General features: G+C 40.9%; 2 protein-coding genes across 4 annotated transcripts in view; one reads left to right on the forward strand and one right to left on the reverse strand.

The window, feature by feature from the left end:
• DNAH12 (dynein axonemal heavy chain 12) overlaps nucleotides 1–11,582 on the reverse strand; it is a 72,321-nt gene extending 60,739 nt beyond the window's left edge. For 2 of the 3 annotated variants that reach the window (XM_054216023.1, XM_054216024.1), the window contains exons 1-9: nucleotides 11,421–11,582; nucleotides 11,189–11,263; nucleotides 8,442–8,605; nucleotides 6,149–6,239; nucleotides 5,844–5,870; nucleotides 4,726–4,915; nucleotides 3,305–3,380; nucleotides 2,341–2,499; nucleotides 471–666 (exon numbers count right to left, since the gene is read on the reverse strand). In XM_054216023.1, coding sequence (XP_054071998.1) covers nucleotides 471–666; nucleotides 2,341–2,499; nucleotides 3,305–3,380; nucleotides 4,726–4,915; nucleotides 5,844–5,870; nucleotides 6,149–6,239; nucleotides 8,442–8,605 — 903 coding nt within the window. In that variant the 5' untranslated portion in view covers nucleotides 11,189–11,263; nucleotides 11,421–11,582. Of the gene's footprint in view, nucleotides 1–470; nucleotides 667–2,340; nucleotides 2,500–3,304; nucleotides 3,381–4,725; nucleotides 4,916–5,843; nucleotides 5,871–6,148; nucleotides 6,240–8,441; nucleotides 8,606–9,771; nucleotides 9,857–11,188; nucleotides 11,264–11,420 lie in introns of those variants that run through there. The other variant, XM_054216022.1, reaches the window with a different exon arrangement.
• Nucleotides 11,583–11,869: 287 nt separating this feature from the next.
• PDE12 (phosphodiesterase 12) lies at nucleotides 11,870–16,742 on the forward strand. Its single transcript, XM_054215741.1, has 3 exons — nucleotides 11,870–13,204; nucleotides 14,257–14,335; nucleotides 15,059–16,742. Exons 1-3 carry the CDS (start codon nucleotides 11,933–11,935, stop codon nucleotides 15,499–15,501), a joined length of 1,794 nt encoding a protein of 597 aa, XP_054071716.1. The 5' UTR covers nucleotides 11,870–11,932; the 3' UTR covers nucleotides 15,502–16,742.
• Nucleotides 16,743–18,031: the final 1,289 nt, after the last annotated feature.

Here is an 18,031-nt window from a genome sequence, read left to right on the forward strand (position 1 = left end):
GTATCATTTTCCACAGAAAAAAAAAATTGTGTTTGGAAATTTTGCAGAGCTGGACTTTCAGTCTGTTTGTGTAAGTATGTTTGCTTTTGAGGGAGAGAGACCAGGTTTTGTTCATTTTGCTAATATATGACATGTAACTGTAGTGCCAAGACCAGTGATAGCAAGGGTCCTGAGAACACTGAGATACTTCCTTCTTTAAGCTAATTACATTCTAGTTGCTTGAACGAATACATTTTCTGTGTCTAAAAAACACAGAAGAACATAGAAGAAAAAGAAGCAGACAAGACCCTGTATTTATTTTAAGTGAAGGAAGTTACAAATATTTAACACTTGGAATACTTTACTGGATTACGTGCAACAGATGGCTAACAGTTAAATAATAAAAAAGGCCCCATATCATATAATATGCTGACTCATTAAAATTATCTAAATTTCACATTAAGTTTATCACAGAGAGGAAAGATTTTTACCTGATTAGACATAAGCATAGACACACAGTTATAAAAAGGGTCAACCTGATCCAACTTTACATCTTTCAATGCGTTCTCCTGGGTAAAGAGGCTGATAACTCTTTGATACCACGTATTCAATATCTTCTCTTCTGCTTTAGAACAACTTAGAGAGACATCAGTCTTTAAAGATTCACAGTCAACCGGCCCTTTCAATCTAAAAAAGAAAGTTACAGGCAACTTCATAAACAAAATTAAAAGGGAGTAAAGTAACCATAATCTATACCGTATTACAAACCCATTGTTTTTTAGCACAAAGCACAATGGGAATCTAAGCATCACTTCCATAGATTTAAATGAGGAAAAAACCACCCCAGACCCCAGGAAATAAAGAAGGGTTACCAGAAAAAATAATGAGGAAAAAGATTTTGAAAATTATGAAAATTAAAAGTTCCAAGATTAAAAATGAAATGCAACCAATGAAATCTAGCAAGAAATCTGATCTTTAGGGTTAGCATATGTTGCGTGAAAGGGGCAAAGCGGTTTTGGCAGAAAATAAACCCCCTTGTGTTCTAACACTCCTCACCGAAGTGGGAGGCTAGGTGCGGCTAGGTTTAATTTCTGAGTGATGCCCAATTCAGCACTATCAGTCCAATCGCGTTTAATATGTATTAAACTATTATGATTTGGATACACTAGTAGTGGACTGCACCTTCAGTCTAGTCGTGCTCCTGAACTAGCACGACCACTCTAGAGTCTTTGGTCGCATTCAATGAGAAACCGAAACAACTAGCTACTTAAACAGTACAGTTTGTTTAAACAACAGATATATAGGTTTTTAGGATTGCCGGCGATAAATACACTGTCTGCAAAGCATGTGCAAATGAAAGTATTGTTACATATACAAAACACACGACAAAGTTACAAATGATATAGCCTGGCTATAAATGTAGGAAAGAGATTCTCTAGCAAAATTTCTAAGTTTCCCGAGAAAGCACTCGGTATAATCTAAGTCTTACACACAGGCGTCCCTATGGGGGGGGAAGAAAGGCTCAGCCCGCCAACTGATCCCTGAAGTCAGTGATGGAGTTCTTCACGATGGTGTCTTCCCTGATATCCCCCCTCTTTTGGGCTATTTTTATACTATTTGTTATCTTCAAGGTGGAGGTTGAGTGACTTTAGTTACACATACTTTTATTATGATTGGTGTAAAATTCTCTCGCTTCACAATTAAAGGTATAGTTTATGAGAAATTCAGGGCGCAGACTCAAGAAGGAGTGGTCGCACCTTGGAGGCGGGTAGCCTTCAGGATGGAGGTGTGTTTTGGTATTATAATGACATTATAATGAGCAAAGTTCACACAAAGGACAGCATTTCATCAAAATTTGACAAAATGTTGGCTCCAGATAGCAAGCAGGCTGTTTTCTACCTCAGAAGCCTCTTGATTTTATACTTTTCCTTAATGTGTGAACAATGCTGTACTTTTGTATTTTTGGCCAATTTAGTAATTATTCCACAGCATAGAATTCCCTACAGATAGTAATACTACTAGAAGTCAATTTTTCAAATGCTGCTTCAACCACACTTCTGTGGGGATCATGGCAATAAGATTAAATAAATAATGAGGAGACCTTTACAGAATTAAAGGCAAAACATAAATCAAAAGGGCTGATACTACCAGCAATTTAAGTATCAATACAATATTTACACACAACAGAAGAAAAGTTAAATGTGTCATAACACAAAGTAACCTACTCAAAGAACATTAAATGACACATTGAAGAAATTTATTATATAAAAACGCCTCTGATAAATAATAGAATTGAAGAAACTCTTCTTATCCAGCTTCAAAAACTTATACGGGTTAATAATTCACCAAAACAGACATTACCTGAAACTTGAGAAATCCACTATATAAAAGGTAGAGAATGCTGCACAACCAAAATCCAGTAGAGTTTTCATTGTGGGGTGGAGAATGTGCAAGTTGGAAAGCATTTGATTTTTTGCTTGGATAAAACTGTTATGCCATGGTGTAGAAAAATCCAGGCCTCTGAAAAAAATCCCAAAACCCACAACCACCAAAACAAACAAACAAAAAGTGAAGAGCCTCAAGCAATACTTGAATAAAACATTCTTATATATAGAAAGTAGTATTAAAAGCTTATTCCCTAACACGAATAGTTATTTAAGTGCCACACACATATCCACAATATGATACAGTGGAAGCCATAAAGATACTCTGTCAGATCAACCATGTTTTACAGTCCGGAGTATTTTCAGATCACCTGTTCTTCCTTGAAGCTCTTTCAATGTAAACTTCTGACTTCAACAACTGCTAACAGGAAGTATTTGTCATCAATATGTAGATGGCACACATTCTGGTGCTTCAGCAAATTGTACATTTTAGATAATTATATTCTGTCTACCTGAATTCCTCCTCTATTTTGGCAGAGCATAATACAAAGTTATATGAAACCTTGGCAACAGATGCAATTTCATCACGTTAAAGTATTGTACAATGCTGGTGACTGACAGTAAACTGCCCCAGACACACACATTTCATTCCACAGGTCACTGCAATATGACTTCGGTGTCTGGGCATTCAGAAGTCTCATTTACTCTATGTAACTTTAACAACAGTAATAAAACACTGTCAGTGCTAAAACTTTGCAAAGCATTCACATATAAGATGTTCAAATGTAAGATCATCTACAGACAGAAAAAAAAAAAGTCTCATTAAGGGACCCCAGAATTAATAATGTGCCATAACTCTGTTCATGCAGCTCAACAAGAATTTTACTCAGGCAGCTGAGTGCGTTTTGCCAGTGGGTTATTTGCTAACATAATTCACTCACAGAGGTAATAAAGGCAAAGGTGCCTCCTCTTCATCTTCAAGTCCTTTTACATCTGGTTTAATAAGAACATTTCGCACTAAGAAAAAAAATAATAAATATGAACATTAGAAGAAAATTAAGCCATATTCAATAGGCACTGTACTTCCTAAGTCTTTCTTCAGGTTGAACCAAGCACATAGTAGGATGGAAAGGTAACTGTATCACCCAAGTATTCAATACACACTCTCCTAAAACTAACTCAAAATCATAGCTTTTGCTAAATATATATGTACAGATTCAGGTGGCTTAATTCCAATTCTGTCCCCTATTTATGAAGGTTTTCAGATAGACTAGTGTTTAAATAATTCTTTCTTTAGCTATTTCTTCACTTAGAGTGTGGTCAGTCACTGGAACAGGGTCCCCAGGGAAGTGGTCACAGCACCAAGCCTGTCAGAGTTCAAGGAGCATCTGGATGATGCCCTTAGTCGTTTGGTTTAGTGTTAGGCTGTCCTGCGAGGAGTGGGCAGTTGGATGATCCTTATGTGTCTCTTCCAACTTGAGATATTCTATAATTCTAAGTATTTATGGCAATTTTGTTTAATATAATTATAGTGGGATACTATAATTATTCCACTGATAACACTACGAAGAAGTTAGTCCCATGTTAAATTGTGTATTTTTTTAATCTGCCTTTTTTAAAAAGATCAGCCATCCACCAAAATGCTGACAAAATGTGTCTCAATTCCAGATTTCAGATACTATAAATGCAAATAAAAAAAGACATAACTTCAAGGGAATACACTTTCAAAATTCCAATTCATGACTCTTAAAGAAGTTTAAAAATCTAACTGAGTTGCATGAGTGATAGCTGAAAACAGCTAATTATCTTTGCAGATTTTTGTTGCAAACTTCCTCATGCATAGAAAGCAGGATGAGAAGACTTAGGGATGCACTTTTTGATGAACAGCTTTAAAAAAGCTGCTGTTCCTGAAGAGGCAAGAAAAGAAAAAAAAAGAAAAAAGACTAGTACATAAAAAGTTTCTGCTTTCTTTAGTAGAAAACAGCTACACATTCTTGCATCAAATTCACTAAACAGGTTAAAGACGTAATGAAATAAGGTCACCAGCAATCAACCTTTTTCTCATGAAGCCTACAGCTGCCTTTGTTCTTGCTTGAACTATACCTTTGGCTGGTTAACTTTTTACTAGTCCAAATAAAATCAGCAAGGTTTGCCTTAAATGTTACAGCTAATACACATTTGATGAGGCAGCAAAAGATAAATGAGTGGTTAATTATAAAGATCAGGCCTGGCTGAAAGAACAATCTAGAAAAATTATTTTCAGACAGAGAACATGGAACAACTTATATAATATATATACATTAATATATTAATACATACATTAATATATTAATATTAGTACTGTGTAGCTTATGGTACTTACCCATACATCTTTTCATGCTCATTTCATAATCCCTTATTATCTCTCCTAAAAGCTTTTCAGTTAACAGCTCTCTACCTTTGCCTTCCATAAGCGACTGTGGCACCAATGTGAGCACAGACATTAGCCACTGCTGCTGAATGGGAACCATCGGATTACTTTGCACACGCTTCTTCATAAAGAGATAGTTTGTCTGAAAGGACAATATTGTCAGGGTCTAATAATTGCCTTTGTAAATATTTTTGCGTTAGGCTTGACAATCAAGTATTTTTTTATTCACCATTTCTTATACTTAACGACAGGTGACATAATCTAATCTTTTCAGTATTCACTGACTAGTACACTAAAAGCTGCTCTATGGTTGTTAAGATGGTCTCGCTGTCTCAGTGCTTAAATACAAAGTATGGCATTGCCCTCCGTTCTCTGCTGAAGTTTATGACTGACAATAAAACAGTTCAAGGTTCCTGTTATTGGTCTTTGGACAAACATTTATCTGGCAAAAAGTATGCACAAATAGGGCTTTTTTGGCCAAAGAAATACATATTTGTGCTTTTGAGTGATAGCTTTGTTATAAAACAAAAAGGGATACGAATCTCTCGTCTTCAGAATGAGTTTTCCTAACACCAGCTACGAAAAATAGATGTTCCCTTAAGCTACTTAATATAAATATTTCAGTGCTAATTTGAGTTTAAAGTGGCTCTCAGAAATAAAGTCTTATTTTAAAAGCCATACACAAATTCCAGGATTTGTACATGTTCTTCATATCAGGTGAACAATGTCAAAGACTACTTTATGTACAGGCAAAATACAATCTATGACCTCAACTGAAAAAATCCTGAAGCCAGTCAGAATTTTTTTCTAAGCAATGATCTTTAACTAAGGTTTAATCAAAACTTAAATTACGGATGGACATACTTTCTGTAATAGAAAGCCACTTTATTTCCATTGGACTACAAGAAAATATTCCTATTTTGTTTCCTATTCCATTTTTCACCAACAAGACTCCTGAAAAAGCTTTTCATGTTTAACCACCATTAATTCCACATAACACACTCAACCCCTCTGAATAGAGACCATTCACTCTTCTGCTCTAAAAAAGCAGGAGAAAGAATTTAACTCACTCTTCGTTGTTTTTCCTCACTGTTCATCTGTATAAAAATGAACAGAAAATCATAATGTATTAAAAACAAACAAAAAATCAGAAATACAAAATTTAACAAACATTATTCCTAAATAAAGGCTTTATTCAGTAGCTATACAGGTATCGATTTCAATGGGACTACTTGAGCACATAAATACATTTATGAATTAATAAGGATTGAGATAAATATCTTTAAGTAAATACTAAGAAGTAAGACGCATAAATGCCCCAATAACAAAGAACAAAACAGGAAACAGTTAAAATATTAAAGAAGTACTTTCTCACAGTGGAAGGCAGTTCCGGGATAGGAGGTACAGGGTCTCTGTCATATTTTTCTTCCATGGATACACGATAGGCTTCTAAAGCTCGATCAATTCTAAAGTAAAACACAGGGCGAGAAGTGCAGAAAAACTACAAATAATATATTAAAAATAATGCTATAATTTTAATGGATGCAACCTCTTTTTTCATGTTTACCAACTCTTTGATCGCTAAAAGGTAAGGTTGCCTTTGCATATTCTGTCTTCTCTTATATAAGAGCGCCACATTTATCTTGGCCACAATCACAATCTGTAGGTGCCTTGATTCATCTCATCCAATTGCCCTGTTAGGATTATATCTTACTTCTCAACCAACTACAACAGGTTTTGTCCAACTGCATTATAAGAAAAAAAAGAAAAATGCGCAGAACAAAACTCCTAAAGCTTTTTAAGACCAGCTCTTTTTTACTGCCTGTGGTTATAAATTGCTACATAACTGTCAGAAAACTTTTAATGGTTCCTGTTGGCGTGTCCTGCTGACCTTACACATTAAAACATTCCAGTCCATCCTTTTGGGATACACTCTGTACTTATCTTGCAAAGAATATTCCAGCCTTATCTCAATATATCTCAGCTAAAAACTCCCAAGTGTAAGTTAGACTGGCAATTTCAAGTATGCACTCAAATCATTACTTCATGGGACCTCATTTAAATGACAGTTCACTTTGTACAAAAAAAAAATGTAAGTGAATCAATATTCCAGCAGAATATTCACTTTTTGTCAGATGGCTGGTCAGCAGCCATCCTACTGCACAGTAAGTTATCACTACAACATAGCTGACATTTTCAGCATACCAAACACCCGCATTCTAAAAACTGCACTCTGCTACTGCAGGTATCATTAAAAAGTCAGGATTTACTTTCCAAGAGCTAAAATTAAAAGACTTCTTGTTCGTTAGATTTCTATCAATACTTTAAAGGCTGTTATAAAATAAGGGAAACATTTATTTTTAACTTTGATATAGATTAACTGCTTTCTATAAGTGATTGTTGCTACCATTATGAAAAAAAAAAAAAGAGAAAGTAAAAAGGCAACCCTCCCTCATCTATCTTTGGTACAAATCAGATTCCCTTCTGTGATAAACTCTTCTTAGACTTTGTTCCTGCAACTTAGTTTCATACCACTGCCTAGCTCCAGTGAGGCCAACAATTTGGGACATACACAAGTATCTTTCAAAAAAAACTCAACCTGTAATACCTTGCCCCTTAAAAATTTAGGCACTAAAGTGGAACATCAATTGCATAAGAATTAGTTGAGTAACTGGTTACCATCACCAAATCTAGTCATAGCAAATGGAATCACTAAAAACCCACACCAACAAAAATAAAATTATTGATCTCAGTGACAATACTTAAAATGGGTTAAATTAAGACTATGTAGGTCTTTAATTTCCATTTCTTCTTCTGAAGGCCAAACAGTTTTTTTCTGAGCTTTTTAATCCTATCAAATACCATTAGACTTCCTTACCTTTTTAATTTTTTACATGAAAATACAAGTTGCTATAAATGTCATAATACTACTACAAACAATGCAACCTTAGCCCACATAATCCTCATGTTTATGCCAAGATAACCGACACATCTAGGGTTTCTTCAGTAAGCTCCTGAAAATAATGCAGATAGTTCAGGAATAAATTTATATCAAAATAATAAAAGAAAAAAACCACTATTTTCTACTATACCTACAAAAATCACATGAAAGCAGCCTTTTCCTATTGTCTTTCCTCCCTTGCAAATGAAAATCTTGAAAGACAATTTAATGTGAATTTACCAATCGCATTGGCAGCTGTGCTCCTCTGATTGTGACACAGATCACCAAGCCCAGCAGCAAACACATTAAGATAGCAACAAAGAAGCCTGTTAGAAGTAGACCCATGTTTGGATCATTCCTACAAAAGCAACCAAGTAACCCAGACTGATTGTCTTTGAAAAAGGTTTTCATAAAGAGAAAGGATTTTTTTCAGTCTACCATAAGCAACACTCAAAATGTGAAGGTCACTTTCTCCTCACAACTCACCCCAACAAGCATACGTCAACGAGATTTTGTGTATTGTAAAAAAAAAAAAAAAAACCACCACTAGAGATTCCATCAAATGTTCTTCTATTATTAATGATTATAGATGGAAAGTGTTCAGCACTGCAACAGTGACATCAAAAACCTCTAAAATTAACAAACACCATTATTATTTCTCAGATGTCAAGTGTGCAATGTTTCTTTCATTTGAATTTCAACATTTATTGAATTATATGAAACTCACAGTAACTGATTAAGGATCTTTTGCTGTTCGTTGCATCTTCGGTATGTCAATAGTTTATTCTGTATTGGTGACATATCAGATGTGACTGATGAAGGTAAAACAATGGGAAGAAACAAAGTTCTCAAAATCTTTTTATGGGAAGGTGCTCCATCTGGGTGCGGCATCTAAAACCATAACAAAAACAAGGTTCTAGAATACAATTAATTCTGTCCAGAAAGCACTTTAACAGATGCATGTATTAAGTTGAATTTACATAAGATATAAAATGAGGTAGCCCCAGAGATTTCCACAATCTAAGTAAAAGTTTAACTTTCACAAAACAAAAAAATACCGTATGTGCTAAAATCGCAAAGTTCAACAGAAAGCACGTACATTCAAAGTCTAGAATAGTAAAAACTGATGGTACAGTTCTATTAACTCAAGATTAGAACATTGCATAAAAATAAAGTTCTTTAAGTGCTAATGTAGCAGCTGTACATAGCACAGAAGACACCAGAAAAGCAGCCTATTAAACCCCGCAGCAGACTGCACTCGATGCAGGCACATTTCCTGTTCTGACAGGGCCTGAGACAGGGTTGCTGTTCCTGTGGTTTCAGTAGGTGACTACTTACTCCTTTTTGTCTGGTCACCAAAAAAAAAAAAAGTTACTGCCTCACTAAGACCACCCACGACAGATAACACGGAACAAATTTGGACGAGCATGGACCCTAAAGTTGTAAGGAAAAAAAAAACATGCCCAAAGTATTCTTGATATTTGGTATTACTGCAAAGATAAAGCTACAGCGAATTTTCAATTACAAGATCCTAGAATTCTAATGAAGTGAGAGGCAGTCTTTAGGAAAAAAACCTATGATGACACCAACATAGACTTATAACTTTATCACAATGTCAAACAAGCGGGAGCAAAATTATGAGAAAATTATTCTTTAGACACTATATCACTGTTAAAAAGAGACAAAAAGTACAGGACATCATCAAAAATGCATTTCTATAAAAACAGCACCCTATTCTTCCTTTCATGTTTCTCAAAAAGAAAAAGAGTTAAGCTTATTTTCTATGTGCAAAATAGTCATTAGAAGTTCTGTTCCATACATGGAAAGGTTAAGAAACTGCATGATCATCTTGTAAAAAGCAGTGTAAAACTGGAGACTATTCAGAAATAGTTTTGTGATGCTGAAAGTCATGTGGTGAACTTAGCAGGCTGCTTTGAGGGCTCTATCTTTCATATAAAGATATATGCCATCAATGTATCTTGATAGTGACAGTGTTTTATGTATTTACCTAAGGCAGACCACAATTTCATTTCAACTGCCTGTCTGGAAATGTTTACCTGAGCTACCAGAACAAGTGCCTCTGTAAATACCAAGCAGGTGCTTAACAGTACTTTATTTTTCACGATGCAGCTACTCTGGGCTCTCTAGATAACATTCACTTATGGTATGCCAAGGTGTGCATCTTCAGAAGGAAGACTAAATTGAGCAAAGACTAAACTAAGATTACTAAAACAAATGAGGCAAGCAAGTGTGGCTGAGGGGATGTGGATAAACCCTGGCTTATGGATGCAGATTCCCAACAAAAAGGTGCCTTGTAGTTTGGTGGGGTGGACACAGGATTCAAGCTAAGCAGGTGGGAGTTTTGGTTGTGACCACAGTTGTGGGTAGTCGGGCTGTGCAACAGAGAAGTGGAGACAGGTTTGAAACAGGAATCCTAGAAAAACAGAAGAAAACAAATACATATACAAAAAGCGTTACTAGGCTCAGATTCACTAACAGACTATCTCTCTGTAGTGGCTTAAGCATTGCCTGTGGCTGAGCATGGCTATCTCAAGAGGCTGATCGTAGGGTTCCCCTGGAAACGCAACACACAAACTCACAACTGCATTTCAACAGGTTCTGACAGGGGAGCAGAAAGCCAAAGCTACCTCCTAAATTAGTGGTATGTCCTAGAAACGAATCAAAACGGGTGGTGGTGCAGGCATCAAAATAAATACAGCTCAAACTAAATACATAAAGCTCAGCTGAAGCAAGCTGAGACGGTATAACGCTTTCCTGGCGGTCCCTCCTCCCAGCAGGGCCCGGGGACACAGCCCTGTGGGTGCGAAGAGAAGCGCAACACCAACCGCCGCCCCAGCCCCACGGAGAGCCGCCCCGCCGCCCACGCTGCCCTCACCTCTCCCGCGGTCCCGCGGGGAGCCGCCGGGCAGGACGGCGGCACGGAGGCTGTTCAGCACAACAGCGCGGTTGCCACGGCGCCGAGGGCGGGCGGCGGCAAGGGGCGAGGCGCGGCTTCCCGACCTCGGGAGAGCGGGTCCTGTCGGTGGCCGTCCCGGCAGAGGCCTGCCCACCCACAGCCCCGGCGCCCTGCCTGCCCTGGCGCCATTTCCAGCGGACCGGTGGTTCGAGGCCACCTCAGCCAGGCGCACCCCAAGTCAGGGTCCGCACCCCTAACCCCCACTCCCGGGCATCACCCACCGCCCTGCTCGGCTCCCGACAAACACGGCAGTTTCACGGCCAGACCTTTCACCGTATTCCCCCAGCTCTCAGAGCAGATTTCGGTAATTAAGCAGCGCGCTGCCCTCAGAGGGGAGCCGTGCCCTACCCGTAACACCGTGCACCTGCCCAAAACTGCGTGCTCCTTCAACGCCTATTTATTCACAGAAAGGGTTTTTGTTGCGCTTTGTACTTTCCAGACTAATGATATACTCTCGTGACTAAAAAAGAAGCAGAGACCTGGGAAAAAAATCTTACCTTGAATTTCTGTTTGCCACAGGGCTCACTACAGCCTGAGCAAGTCAGCAAAGCCTCTCTGCTGCGGCGCTCTGCCTGCACAAAGCAGAGAAAAACCTTCTAGTTCCAGCCCACAGGAAGAACGCTTGAGAAATTACAATACCCTGGCACATCAGATAGCTGTTGCTAAGCTTCTACGTTTTGTAGAACTATACATAGAAATTTTAAGACGTTTCAGAGATTTACTACCCACTTTTGACAGAGGCGTTTAAAATCCTAATTTCGTGTCTATGTGGGCACAGCCCCACGCGCAGAGACTGCAAAGAACATCAGCTGCAGGGAATTTTAGCTCCGTTTTCCAGAGTCTTGGGCACCTTCCTAGGACATTTTAGCAGCCCGGAACTATTCAGTTTGGAGTTTCAATCCAACTCCCTTGTCAGCCGGGCGCGAAAGCTTTCCTGAGGGGACGGGATTTCACCGCTGTGGCAGCAAACCCCGCTGTTCCTCCGGCCGGTCTCGCTCACACCGGGCGGGCGGGTCAATCCCTGCAAAAGGGGGCGGGCACGGCGCCGGCAGAGGAACGAGGACACCGCTCGGCCGCGGCGAGGCGCTGCCGTTCCCGCCCACTGCCTCAGGCGACGCCTCGCGCGCGCGGCGGCAGTTAGACGCGCGCGGCGGACGTTGGGCGCGCGGGTCTCGCTGACGCGGCAGCGCGCGGCTCGTCGTTTCCGGCCGGCGCCTGTGGGAAGCGGCGGCGCCGGCTCCATGTGGCGCCGGCTGCGCTCCGCCCTCCGGAGGCTCCGCCGCTCTCCCGCCGCCCTCCTCGCCGGTGGCGGCCGCCCGCCCGCCGCTGCTGCTGCCGCCGCCGCCATGGAGCGGGCCGTGGTGCGGTGCGTGCCCTCCGAGCCTAAACTGAGCCTGCGGTTCGTGCTCCCCGACGGCAGCGCCAGGCACATGCAGCGGGACCAGGCGGAGCCGCTGGGCCGGGCGCTGGCCCGCATCGCCACCAACGCTGCCAAGGGCCCCGCCAAGGCGGCCAAGAAGAGCAAGAAGGCGCGGGCGGAGGGCAGCCCGGCGGGGGAAGCGGCAGTGGCGGCGCCGGCCGTGCGGCTCTTCTCCCGCGATGGGGAGGCGGTGGCCGAGGAGGTGCCCAACGCGGCGGCCTGGCAGGACGGGGCCGTGCTGCAGATCGGCGAGGCGCAGTACCGCGTGGAGCGCAACCCGCCGGCCCTCACCGAGCTGCGGCTGCCGCGCTCGCTGCTGGCCGGCTTCCCCGTCTGCCCCAAGGTGAGCGCCGAGTTCGCGGCCCCGCAGCACTGCCTCTTCCGATGGTACCGCGAGCAGCGGCCCGCCGGCGGCGGCGGGGAGACGGCGGGCGGCGACGGCCCGGCCTGGGTGGAGGCGCCGGGGGGCGAGCGGGTCTTCACGCCCAGCAACGCCATGGTGGGGCTGCGGCTGAAGCTGCGGTGCACGCCCGGGGACGGGGCGCAGCGCTACGGGCCGCCCCGGGAGGTGGAGAGCAGCGGCCCGGTGGAGGCCGGCCCCGGCGCCTGCACCTTCGACTCCCGGCACCTCTACACCAAGAAGGTCTGCGGGCAGGGCTCCATCCGCGCCGTCTCCTACAACATCCTGGCCGACACCTACGCCCAGACCGAGTTCTCCCGCACCGTGCTCTACCCCTACTGCGCCCCGTACGCCCTGGAGCTCGACTACCGGCAGAACCTGCTGAAGAAGGAGCTGGCAGGCTACAGCGCTGACCTCATCTGCCTGCAAGAAGTGGATAAGTCCGTCTTCGTGGACAGCTTGGTTCCAGCCCTAGATGCTTTTGGACTTGAAGGGCTCTTCAAGATTAAGGAGAAGCAGCACGAAGGCCTGGCCACCTTCTACCGCAGGGACAAGTTTAGCCTCCTTAGCCGGCATGACATAGCTTTCAGCGAAGCCCTGCTTTCCGACCCGCTGCACAAGGAGTTGCGTGATAAGCTGGCCCAGTACCCCTTGGTGCAGGAGAAGGTGCTGCAGAGGTCATCAGTGTTGCAGGTACCAGCTTTTATGTGCATTCTTCGTGTTTCCCCTCTCCTCCTCCTCCCACTGTCTCCTGGCAGGGGCAGCCAAGCTAGGTTTTTTGACCATCGAACCATGGGAGGAGGGAGACGAGGGGTAACAGTCTGAAATACAGACAGAACAGTGGTATGTTCTCTGTTAGCTAGGGTAACGAATAGAGTAGAAGAGCAACTTAGGAACAAGAACAAAACATTGAGACTTTACTGAACCAGATATAAGGAATTGCGAAAATTTGGTAAAAAAGGCAAAATGATTCTTTGTTTTAAGATGAAGACAGCTGTTGAGATTCTGGGCCAGGTACCAATTCCTGGTTGGTGGCATCGGCTGCTAGGTTTTTTACTACTTAACTCTCGTATGTTAGAATATGTATTTCATAAATCTTGTCAATCAGTTCTAAACGAGACTAAGTTAATTTAGCTTGTTTTAATAATGCCTCTTTTAGAAAGTAGGGAGAGAAATGAGGTTGGACAGGTTTGTGAGCTCGTTGATGCCAGTGGGTGTGCCAGCAGAGCTATTCTGTAAGTACAAATGTGTAAGATACAGATCTAAGTCAGGAATTTCAGAAATACTCATTGGTAAAAGTTTCCTACTTGTGGACTGAGTAGGACTAACAAACTTTCCTTGATAACTGAAATCATCTCTAAATTTACATTCAATTAAACAACTATGTAATGCTACTAAACTAGAGATATAGCTCCAATTCTGTTGCTGAGGTGGAAGAATAGAAAATAAAAGTAAAGAATGGTATGGTATTAGCAACATTTTATGAAAAAGATATGGAATGAAGGAAAAAACATGGCCAAATGAACATTTGTCAAATACCTGGATGTAGTGGTAATATATTGGCTGATACTCAGACCTTATACAAAAGATAAATAGACTCAATTTAGGAGCTGTACTGTTCATTAGTTGTAAGCATCAGATTATTTGAACTGGATTGCCGTAAAGGCATAAGATAACTCTTGCATTTTTAAAAATGTATAACATCTCTATTTAAGACTTATCAAAGATTGCGTTTTCTCTTGAAGGTTTCAGTTCTTCAGTCTGCAACTGATCCTTCCAGGAAGGTTTGTGTAGCTAATACCCACCTCTACTGGCACCCAAAAGGTAATTTTGTCATGTGTCTGTATGTAGGACAACTGGGTTTGTACAGGTTTTTGCCCTTCCTAGGGAGAGTAGATTTATTTTGCAGCTATAACCTTTTCTTACGGAACTGTGGGTTTCCTGCCTTGCTTCTTATCTGGATGAATCAAGCCAGGCTGCTAGGTCTGTTTGTTTATTTATTTTCCTTAGACTAAGATTGTTCTAGTCTGCCTGGGAGTCAGTAGAATACAGCTGAAAGCAAGGCAAGTCATGTTACACACAATTCACCCAGAGAATAGACCATAAAATACAGATAGCTTTGTGTGTGCTCATGGCTTCCCAGTCCTATTGTACTGGAAGGAGCTGTATTTGGGTACTGCCAGGAGGGCAACCAGATTGGGCCACAGAAGCTTTTAGAAGAGATTGTCCTCTTTTAAATTGGTTTTCTTTTGGTTCTGCGCCTTTCAGGAACGTTATTAGGATGGTTGCCATGAAATGGCAAGCTGCTGTAATATGGGTGTTTAAGGTTCAGGGTTCTTGTATGTGTGAGTTTAAAACATTGTCTGCCTCTCAAACTCTCATATCACAAACTTCTTTATTTATGAAAACTATTCTAAAACATAGTGCACAGAAAAAATGAGATTGCTGTTTCAGAGCTATACATGATATATGCTTAAATGAGCAACTTGAAAAATTCCTCTAATGCTACTGTGAGGTATTTAAAGTAATACGTTTTTATATTCTTAGGTGGGAACATCCGTCTCATCCAAATCGCTGTAGCCTTGTCTCACATCAAGCACATAGCATGTGACTTGTATCCCAGTATACCAGTCATATTCTGTGGAGATTTTAATAGTACCCCATCTTCTGGAACTTACAGTTTTATTAACAGTGGTGTCATTGCTGAAGATCACGAAGACTGGGTCTCGAGTGGTGAAGAAGAAAGGTGCAATATGCCTCTAAGCCATCCTTTCAAACTGCTAAGTGCTTGCGGAGAACCTGCTTATACAAACTATGTTGGTGGGTTTCACGGATGTCTGGACTACATCTTCATTGACAAAAATGCTCTAGAGGTTGAACAGGTCATTCCGTTGCCAAGTCATGAAGAAGTAACAACCCATCAGGCTTTGCCAAGTGTTTCACATCCTTCTGATCATATAGCACTAATATGTGACTTGAAGTGGAAGTAGATCACCTCTTGCATGGTGCTTTTGGGGGTTTTCAAACAAAGGAATTTGAAAGCAAGAAATTTAATTTACTGCTGAGGTTATACCCTGGCTTCTATGCTACTAAAAGGAAAGTCAGAACGATTACTGAAAAGTTCATGTGTTTAATGGTTCTACTGAATATTATCACACTGTTCAGAATACTTGCATGACAACTTTTCCATTCCCTTTTTATATTCTAATAGGAAAAATATATTTAAAATGGGGGTTTGAAAATTGGATTATCATATACCTTTTTATTGGTGTTTTTAAAAGATTAAGAATTATTTTGTTAAAAAAAATATGAATTTAATCTGATTTATAAGACAGTGTACAAACTGAACCCTGCTTAATTCAGAACCAAACACAGAACCTGAAAACAAATAATTTAGTTGATTCAATCTCATTGTAATTACTGTCATGACAAGGCAATTTTTTTAAAATAAGTTCAGAAATTGTCTTGTTCAGTTACCATTACTGTGTCCTGATTTTTTAATAAGTGGCACGAACAACGTACTTGTACCCACTACCTTCTGAAAAGATGTTCTTTAATTATCAGCGAATAGACTTTCTGTCAACAATCATCCATGTTAAATTCAAGGTTATAATTGATTTGGAAGCATTTTGCTTGCCCAGTTAATATGGGTAATGAGGGTAACTAGCACCGGGTAAAATTTGACTACATATATAAGTAGCATCTGTTCCTTCAGTTGTTCATAGTCATTGGTAATAAAAGAAATACTGAAGTTCAGGGCACCCAACTGTGGATGGGAGGGAGCTTTTAACAGTATAATCTGTTTTCAAGTAGGGGGAGATACAGAATAATTAGTGATGTGGTGCATTAGCTATCTGTGCCTAAATCTGTAAAGAGAAACACAAGTGACTTGCAAACCTTTATCACAATTGTTCTATTTTGTTCCTCTGTTGCATACAAAGAAGACCTGAATTTTTAATAGCGTTTTTACTGGCATTTTTTTCCTTGTAGAAATAGTCTATTTTTCCCTATTTTGTAGGAGATAATTTGGATGTGGGAAGTGTATTTTATCGGTACCTTCATGGAATGTGTTGAAGGGATTTGAATCATTTAACAAGCTTCTTTCCCTGCATCATTAGTCCATATGAAGCAAACAGCAGTTGAAAGCCATTTCACTGATCTCCCTCTTTCATCTAATAAAGGTCCCTTTTCAATTGTCTGACACACATCAATTGATAGGTTTTTTTTCTTAGTTACTGGTGTCTTTCATTGCAAAATACATCTGCCCAGGTTGATAAGAGCTGTGTACCCTACATTTGCACAACTACTCACCTCCACTGCATTCTGGTGGACTGTAGGTTATAGTTGGGATTCACTGAACTGTTTATATACCACTGAAAATAGGCAGTCACTTTCAAGTAGGAAAAAATTCTGCACAGGAAGAGTGGTTGGACACTGGAATAGGCTGCCCAGGGAGGTGGTGGAGTCACCATCCCTGGATGTGTTTAAGACTCGTTTAGATGTGGGGTTGGAGGATATGGTGTAAGGGAGAACTTTGTAGAGTGGAGATGATGGTTGGACTCGATGATCCCAAGGGTCTTTTCCAACCTAAATGATTCTATGATTCTGAGTAGTACATTGCTGAGGGTTACTTATCCTGTCTCTTGACATAGTACCTGCTATACTGTGAAGGGTGGTCTCTGCAGAAGGTTGTAAACATCATCTGCTCTTTAGTCTTTTCTATGTTATTTCCAATAAAAGTACTAATGATTTTTGTTAATGTAGTATCTGAGCATCTAACAAGTAGATGCTGATAAACAACTGCATTAGTAAAGCCAAGAGGCAGGTTTAGCCTCAGAGGCCATACAAGGCTAAAAAGATGCAGACCCATAAGTCTCAAACAACACGTTCTTGACTGTGTTATCGTTCTAGTGGGTCATTATATCCTGAGCAGATTCACCATAAAGTCTCTTGTGCCCGAAGAGCAAGATGCAGGCTTGGAGGTGGGAGTAAGTGATGAAGGCCTGGAGCCAGGCATTCACCTGCTGAAGCAGATCCGCTACAAAACGTTAACACAAGACCTCGCTGACAGAGCACTCGCTTATTTTAACAGGCTTTGGCAGGCGTAAATGTAAATCCTCAGCTTTCAATTTTTGCGAAGTCAGCACTAAGCTAAGCCAAATGGTAGCTAAAGGCCTTTGGATAAAAAAATGAAAGCAAAACATGGAATGTGGCAATGAATGATGTTAGATCATTGCAACAGAGTGAAGGACAGCACTCAGTAAAATTGGACCCTAAATACTTTGGGTGGGTCCTTAATCATTTACTGTTCTCTTATAAATCTGATCAAAAAGAGAAGCGTCATTCAGTCTTGCATATGAGTTGAAGGAGATGCCTGTCCTCTTCTGGACTACAAAGTTGATAAAAGTATCAAACTATCAGTGACTGGCAACTAAGCTTCAAGATACAGGAGTGAGGAGAAAATCTTGCAAACAGAATGGAGGCTTTAAACCTCGTATCTGGGCAAAGAATCTTTAATAG

Source organism: Rissa tridactyla, chromosome 10 (assembly GCF_028500815.1).
Source record: "Rissa tridactyla isolate bRisTri1 chromosome 10, bRisTri1.patW.cur.20221130, whole genome shotgun sequence".
NCBI classification, from domain to species: Eukaryota; Metazoa; Chordata; class Aves; order Charadriiformes; family Laridae; genus Rissa; species Rissa tridactyla.

Bases quoted from the DNA above. Each gene is read 5' to 3' on its own strand.
- PDE12 (XM_054215741.1), top strand. From the start codon at position 11,933: ATGTGGCGCCGGCTGCGCTCCGCCCTCCGGAGGCTCCGCCGCTCTCCC. The intron at 13,205-14,256 runs GTACCAGCTTTT...TTTCTCTTGAAG, and splicing joins AGAGGTCATCAGTGTTGCAG to GTTTCAGTTCTTCAGTCTGC. The intron at 14,336-15,058 runs GTAATTTTGTCA...TTATATTCTTAG, and splicing joins CCTCTACTGGCACCCAAAAG to GTGGGAACATCCGTCTCATC.